General features: G+C 37.9%; 1 protein-coding gene across 1 annotated transcript; it reads left to right on the top strand.

Annotated features, from left to right (window-relative positions):
* Positions 1-3,070: 3,070 nt before the first annotated feature.
* dlx2a (distal-less homeobox 2a) lies at positions 3,071-4,249 on the top strand (the record flags this gene model as incomplete). The annotated part of the gene is made up of 3 exons (XM_083908839.1): positions 3,071-3,389; positions 3,621-3,805; positions 3,929-4,249. 3 exons carry the CDS (start codon positions 3,071-3,073, stop codon positions 4,247-4,249), a joined length of 825 nt encoding a protein of 274 aa, XP_083764965.1.
* Positions 4,250-8,322: the final 4,073 nt, after the last annotated feature.

The raw sequence follows: 8,322 nt of genomic DNA, 5'->3' as shown, positions 1-8,322 counted from the left end.
ACTGCTCTGCACAAACACTGTAATTAAGGCTTTTGTCCTGAAATCTATAGCAGTTTGCATCTAAATAAATCACTTAATATTCACTGTTTTCCTCCTTTATTGACACTTTGCATCATACGTTTTCCTCTGAGTTGCTGCCAGTGACAGACAGAAGCCACCGTGTCGCCACGGACGCTTGATTTCTTCTTCTCTAGAGATCTGACGCCTAGTAACGATTCTTTGAAACTCACCCCGAGGTGAGGATCATTTTTAAAGAAAGAAAGGTGGCAAACAGAAAGAGATCAATAACTCCTCAGAATGTCAGAGTTGTTATTTTGGATCGCGACTTCCTGTTTTCGTCACTTTGATTTGACAAAGACAAAATGTCAATAACAGCCAATGAGCATGTTGTCGTCTCACAACCTTCCGAGTGCAGTGCTGTATCGGCTGCAATTATGCGCTGATTGTAATAAGCGACAGTGTAATTAGACACAACATAAAATGTATGGAAAAATGAATTTCTCCATCACAAAGAGTAAGAGTTAGAGTTACTTTCTTTTTGTCCATTTGTGAAACCTCTCACTGATTGTGTAGCACACACAAAAAGGAAAAAATACTTCAGTTATAATCGTTTAACGTTCTTACAAATGCAGAAAGGTGAAAAGTGACAGTATGTGACTTTTAAACATGTTGAATTCTGTTATCATTGGTGGTGTAAGACCATCAGGAAATGTGTGATAATGGATGGTTGGATTAGTGTGTGACGTACAGTATAGTCTCCAGTTTTCCTTTTTTGTGTGTTTTATTCTTTTTAAGAAAGATGGGACATACAGTATAGGAACTGGAGGAAAACATTAAATACATAATACATTATCAATAAAAGTCTGTGTCATTCAGCATTATTTCCGGGTCTTCGATCACTGGGATGCTACAGTAACAGCTGCTCTGTGACAGAGGGGGGGAAACAATTGGCATTAAAAATTAAATCTTCGGCAATTAACTGGCCATGATCACCATGACAACAGTGATAACTACTCCAACAAGAGATTTGCGTGACAGATATAGTTGTTACTACACAGTCTATGCTGTTTTTTGGCTCAATGCTGAACATGATGTGAATTCTTTCTGACCATTATTATTTAATCACATGATGAATTCTCCTCAGTTCTTGAAATAGCTAACATTTTACATGTGTAGTATTTTATACTGGAGGACGTTTGCCAAGAAATGTGTATTAAGAAAATACTGTTTTGTCTAATTTAACCCAGAACACTAATAAAAAATATCAACATCAGCTAAACTCTCTGATGAAAAGAAGCCTGATTAGAGAGGATCATTATTTACATGACTTCCATTGTTAACTTCATAGATGTAACTCTGTAGAATGTGTGCAGGACGTCTGAATGAGACAATTCTGCACCAATGAGCACAGACATAAAGACTCATTGAGAGAGGATTGACTGCTTTTCAGGGAAACAATGAACAGACAGTGCTCGACTGGATTTAGGGTTCCTGCTGCAGACAAAATTCATCATGATCTTACAGCAGGGCAAAACTTTATTTAATTTATAATCTCCATTTTTTATTTTTTTTGCCTTCAGTGGTTGCTTGTATTTTAATCACAATCTTTGAATCTACTTTTTGGACTAAAATATCACATTCAATTTAGATTTAACCAAATTGTTCATTTACACAACATAGTACAAATGTGAGTTTAGTTAAATGTATCTATTTAAATTTGTGATGTCATCCAACAGTCATCAGTTATTTTTTTTTTTTTTTTTTTTTTTACAATCATAGAGGAAAACACATAGTGACAGACAAATTAACATAAACACTAATCCTAATCAAACATCAACAATAATAGTGCAGTGCAGACTGTGGTACAAACCATATATATACATATATATATGTGTGTATATACTTTAACATGAATATAAACATCATCATCATCACCACGTCTATCTCTGGGAATGTATAATTTTATTCATAGTGTCAGTTAAAGATCGGGCCAATATTAGGTCAATATTCAAATCAGGAGTAAAAACAAACATTTACAAGTGTTACAAGTGTTATTTTGTTCTGGACTTGTTGAAAGTGCTTCAGAAATGGCAAAATGCACCTTGTCTATTTACAGGTTTGTGTGTGTGTGTGTGTTTGTGTGCTGCTGTGTTGATAAAAGGAACTATGCTGCCATCTTGTGGCAATAAGGAAAACACCTCAACGCCACATAATCTGCAAACCGACGTGTGTGTTGAAGACAAACACAGCAAATAAAAGAGAGTGAGAGAGATGTAAATCCGATTTCCAACACATGGAGGCGCTGCAACCTCTGCATTCAGTCACCTAACACAACCTCCAGTCTCATCCACATGCTTTTAATTTTGTAATAACGTTGTGGCTGAATTCAGTGCATGGTTCTCCCTATAATACAATATAGTTTTCTGATTTTTTTTTTTTTTTTTGTTAGACTAAATGTATTTATTTATTAAATCACTCTCGATGAAAAGTGACATAAATCTGCAGCATAGGCGTAAACATGTTTCACCACAAACCGCAAAGCCACTGAAAACTAATGAGCTAATGTGTGGAACATTAATCCACATCATGTCAAAGTTCTTGTCATTTTTATCCTCTGTGGATGATTACGCACACGGATGATTACTTGTGTTTGGGTCACTGCGCCTCTCTGTGATTGTGTGTCTGTGGATGCTTCGATGCGGAGTCTGTGCAGAACACACTGACCTGCAGGAGGAATAATGGAGGGTGGACGCGGTGGGGAGTAGTCAGCGGTGCAGCTCTTACTCATTGGTTGCCTCAGACACAGAAGCTCTCTTCCCTCTCACGCTTCTCATAAATGCGCTCCCACCGTCGACCGTAGCAGATAATCACAGGCCACAGTGAGAGGGACACACCTTCGGCTTGATTTTGCTTCAGTTTGCACGGGGAAGGCGTTTCGCTTCACGAAGAAGGGGTCATCAGTGCATGATTTGAGTCGCATTTTTCAGCCTTGCAGTTTTTTTTTCGCAATTTTTGCGATTTTCTTGCGCGCGGGTTACGAGACCGCTCCGCTTTGCGACGAAACGCGAACATGACTGGGGTTTTTGAGAACCTCAACACTGATATGCATTCGAACCAGATTACCTCAAGCAATTACCACAGCTTGCACAAATCGCAGGAGTCCCCGACTCTGCCGGTATCCACGGCGACGGACAGCAGCTATTACAACAGCCAGCAGCCTGGCCACTGCGCCGGCTCTCCCTTCGGTCAGCTCGGCTCGTACCAGTACCACAGCAGCGCCGCCGGCACTGTGCCATATAACGCCAAGTCCTACGACCTCGGTTTCAACTCATCGTACGGCGCATACACTTCCTACGGCCCCAACTCATCTCCGACACCAGCAGACACAGGTAAGGACACGCTTATTGTATGCCAAATATCAAATATCTCTCATGTTTGAGGAGCAAATAATATTAATAATATTCAATTTGTTTGTTTAAATTGTATTATCATGTCTACATATATGAGTATATTAATGCCAAAATATTTTTTTTATTGTTTGTGTTATTTATTTATTGCCAAATCTCTGTAAGTTTTTTTTTTTAATGCATTACATCAATTCCATTTAAATGTTCCCTCAGAGAAAGAAGAGAGCGAGCCAGAAATCCGGATGGTTAATGGAAAACCAAAGAAGGTCAGGAAACCTCGAACCATTTATTCCAGCTTCCAACTGGCAGCACTTCAGCGGAGGTTCCAAAAGACGCAGTATTTGGCTTTACCAGAGCGGGCCGAGCTGGCAGCCTCAATGGGCCTCACGCAAACACAGGTGGGTGCATTGTGGACATTGCGGTTCCGCACACTGTCATCCAAGTTGAAACGAGATTAAAAGTGTCAGCTATGACTTTTAGAAAAAACATCTGATCACCACTCATGCGTGTTTCCATTCCAGGTCAAAATCTGGTTCCAAAACCGTCGCTCCAAGTTCAAGAAGTTGTGGAAAAGTGGAGAAATCCCTCCAGAGCAACACGTTGCCTCCAGCGAATCACCCCCCTGCGCGTCTCCGCCAACTACTGCCTGGGACTTTCCACAGACTCAGAGAATCAACAGTGTCAACTCCAGTTTACCTCAGAGCAGCAGCAGCCCCCCCAACACGACTGCGCCATCGTCTTTTTTGGCAAACTACTCCTGGTACTCGACCACGAACTCTCTGCAGCCTCCTCTGGTCCATCACCACCACAACTCCGCCATAAGCGCTGGGACGATATTCTGAGAAAAAAAAAAAGAAAGCAACAAAAATTCGGGTTCAAATCGGACAATACTGGTGATTTAAAAACGCAAACTTTACGCACACGTATAGGTGACGTTAACGGAGCCAGACAGGTTCATGGATTGTGTCGGTTTTCGCGCTGGCAAAATGATAGAACATTTCTACAGTTATTTTTGTATTAATTTATTTTTCTTTGTGTCGAGGGATGAATGAACCACTATTACCCAAAGCAATCACAGCCTGGGCGCGAGCCCACTTTTACGCGGACGTCACTTTCCTGCCATTCCTGCAAAAAATAAAGCGTTCATCGCAGGACAACAATGTAGCACAAGTTAACTGTATCGTGCCTTTTTTTCAATATGACCTCATTTTGTTGTGAGATGAAAAAAAAAAAAAAAAAAAAAAAACTGCTTACCTTTTCCTCGTGTCATAGTTGATTGAGTGATATATTGAAGGGTAAGTGTGTGAATCCACGTTTGTAAATACTTTACCACAGCTTTTCTGATGACGCTTTGACTGTTTTCTTCTTGGCTACTGGTGCAACAACAAAACAAATATCCATGAACCACCGTAAGCTACTGATTGTCCCACCCTCTGATTTACTTGTATCAATCTTTATTGTGTTTTTTTTTTGTCTTATTTATTTTTAGCAGTGTTCCATATATGGCCAGACGTTATTTAAATAAAAATGTTTCTGTGCTTAGCCCATGCATCCTTCTCTTTTATTTATTTATGTATTTATTTATTTGAAAAATACTATATATGCACATGAATTTCGCATTTTAATTTATTTTATTTTATTAAAGCGTATAATTTGTCTTCTAATATTATATTATTTACACGTTTAATGTTGCAGTGCTGCATGATTTTATTTCGTAAAATGGAGGGAAAAAAGTCATGATGATGTCACATAATATCACACATTTATAGTCATAATTAAATTATTTAACAAGTTAATGCTCCACAGCCACATATGTTATTTTATATACTTCAAATTACATTTACTTTTTATTTATATATTTATTATTATTATTATTATTATGATTGTATTATTATTATTATTATTTTTTTTTAAAGGGGAAAAAAAGGACCACACAAATAGCTGCTTACAAATGTAATATTAATGTATACTTAGACTACAGCAGAAAACTGAGCCATGACGTAGGACTTGGACATTCACCTGAAATGTTACACTGATTAAAGACTATTTCTTCATTAATAATACCTTGTGGTATAATTACACGAGCGTGTCGTCGCTGTGCCAACACATGCGTGGACAGGCATAAGATGCTTCCCCAGCTGAGTCAGGTTACATCTATTTTAACCGGTTCCGTCAGCAGATGATTAGCGGGGCCTGAGGCTGAAGCTGAAGCTGAGGCTGAGGCAGAGAGAGAGAGAGAGAGAGAGAGAGAGAGAGAGAGAGAGAGAGAGAGAGAGAGAGAGAGAGAGAGAGAGAGAGAGAGAGAGAGAGAGAGAGAGAGAGAGAGAGAGAGGCCCGGGCTGCAGGCTGAGCTGAGCTGAGCTGAGCTGAGGAGAGGAGGAAATAGAACAACAACACGCCTTGGCAAAGACCAGCGTGGGCATGAACGAGCACATGGATCCTCAGACTCTGTGGAGTCAGACTGGCGCTTTATGGAGTCAGCCTATGAACAAGAGAGAAAGAGAGGAGAAGAAGAGAGAAGTGAGTCCAAGAAGAAGGAGAAGAAGAAGACAGCCCCGAGCTATGCAACATCATGGAAACATTTCTCACAGTCTCACAAAGTCTGAACTCTGATCTCTGAAGACGAGCACACTGACCTACATTACTATTTATGGGCCTCACAGGGGCCCGTAGGCTGTACATGGAACATATAAAGCCACATTTATGACAGATTAGATTAAATTAGATTATATTAGATAGATAGATAGATAGATAGATAGATAGATAGATAGATAGATAGATAGATAGATAGATAGATAGATAGATAGATAGATAGATAGATAGATAGATAGATAGATAGATAGATAGATAGATAGATAGATAGATAGATAGATAGATAGATAGATATTATATTATGTTATATTATATTATGTTATAATATATTATATTATATTATATCATATTATATTATATTACCATACATCCAGCAACTTGTAAAAAATAAAAGTGAAAAAAAGTTGAACTTTTTCAACTTTTTCAAAATCCAATGTAACTATATTAGGTTCATTTAAACCAAAATGTACAGTAGGTCAAAAGCTATTATGTGATCATCTGTTGTCTATAGATAGATAGATAGATAGATAGATAGATAGATAGATAGATAGATAGATAGATAGATAGATAGATAGATAGATAGATAGATAGATAGATAGATAGATAGATAGATAGATAGATAGATAGATAGATAGATAGATAGATAGATAGATAGATAGATAGATAGATAGATAGATAGATAGATAGATGCATACATACATACATACATAGAAACATACATACATACATAGAAACATACATACATAGACAGCATCAGATGATAGACACACAGCATCACATCTAAGCTCCATGGTTGTGACTGTTATTAAACAGTGACTTATATCACTGTCATGACTCCACCACCAAACTTTTAATGGTTTTCAGATTGTTTTATCGACTACTTCTCAATAAATAAATAAATATGTTTTTGTGTGTGTGTCTGTTGCTCCACGTGACTCCAGTCATCACAGATTAGCTGCTGTGGTTTATACTTTATTTATTTTTTTGTCTCCTGTATTTTTCTAGGCAACTTGTAAATGCCATGCCCTCTTAATTTATACCCTGATCTGTAATTCCATCCATATTTGCTCTGGTTTGAACATTCTGGCTTTCAGATCTGAAAGCCTGCAATTACTATATAATTCTTCGCAATTTTAGATGTCCTAATATGGGATGCAATTTTTTCTTTTTTTTTTACACAAGACAATTTCCCGCTATTGCAGGCATCAACATTGTCAAAGTTGTATGTACATAATAAATGGAAATATCAATGCATAGTTTTTAGCCTCACATCTTGACTCGACGATAATTATATCCGCGTGGAGCCTACGCGGAATTAGCCTGAATTGCATGGTAACTGCTGCTTTAAATTTTAAAAAATTACTCATAATTTCCCCCCAAAGATTACCAAGATCTCGAGTGCACAATGTCATCAGCGTAATGAGGAGTAAACATTTATGCTAATAATCTACATTTTTCCCCATCAGCTATAAAGAGGGGGAAATAAAGCAGGCATTTTTCAGTCATATTCTGAACTCTGCTGCTAAAGCTGAGACCAGCACATGGGACACATTTTGTGGGATTTTCGTGGTGTTTGTTTGCTGCTGCTGCTGCTCATCATGACTCACGCTGCTGATCTGTGAGGGAGATGGCCTCTTCAACGCCAGGCTGAGAGGTGTGTATCAAACGCTTATTTTACATTTTGATTGAAAGTGAAGTAAATGGCAAAAAATGAAAAAAAATAAAAAAAATAAAAGGAAACGGATTTTTAACTCATCTGCTTATAATTACCTCTTATTCTCACTCAGATCAGTGAGTGTTGCTGATGTTTTTAATTATTTCAAAGACAGATAATAATAATAATAAATTCATATTTTTTGTGATGCAACTTAAAAAAAAATCTAAAAAGTTGCAAACAAGCAAGGATTTGTTGTGTTTAAAAAACAAAATGAATACAATTTAACAAAAAATAAATAAATAAAAAAGTCCTGCAGCAGCCAGACTCAGAGAAGCAGAGGAGACACACAAGTTCTTCTTTAATTTGCTCGCCTGCTTTCATTACTCCTGCTTTGTGCTCTGCTAATTTTGAAGCCTCCTCACGTTGACGAGTCCGCGGTGTACACCTGCAAGCAATTTGCCAGCCTTATACATGTAAGTCTGAGGAAACCCTGACGAAATGGCAGCTCACCTATTTCAGCTCCTTTATTTTTTTTTTAAGGCAGCAGCAGCAGCAGCAGCAGCAGCAGCGGCAGCACATTTCTTTCAGAGCACTATCTCCTTTGTCAACGCAAAAAGATCCTCCATGCGAAAAAAAAATTGCTCATAATTACCTCGGAGATAGGAA

The sequence above is a fragment of the Microchirus variegatus genome (assembly GCF_963457635.1).
Source record: "Microchirus variegatus genome assembly, chromosome: 22".
In the NCBI taxonomy this organism is placed as follows: domain Eukaryota; kingdom Metazoa; phylum Chordata; class Actinopteri; order Pleuronectiformes; family Soleidae; genus Microchirus; species Microchirus variegatus.
The sequence above is the reverse complement of the archived record's forward strand: the minus strand, read 5'-3'. Positions and strand labels throughout refer to the sequence as shown.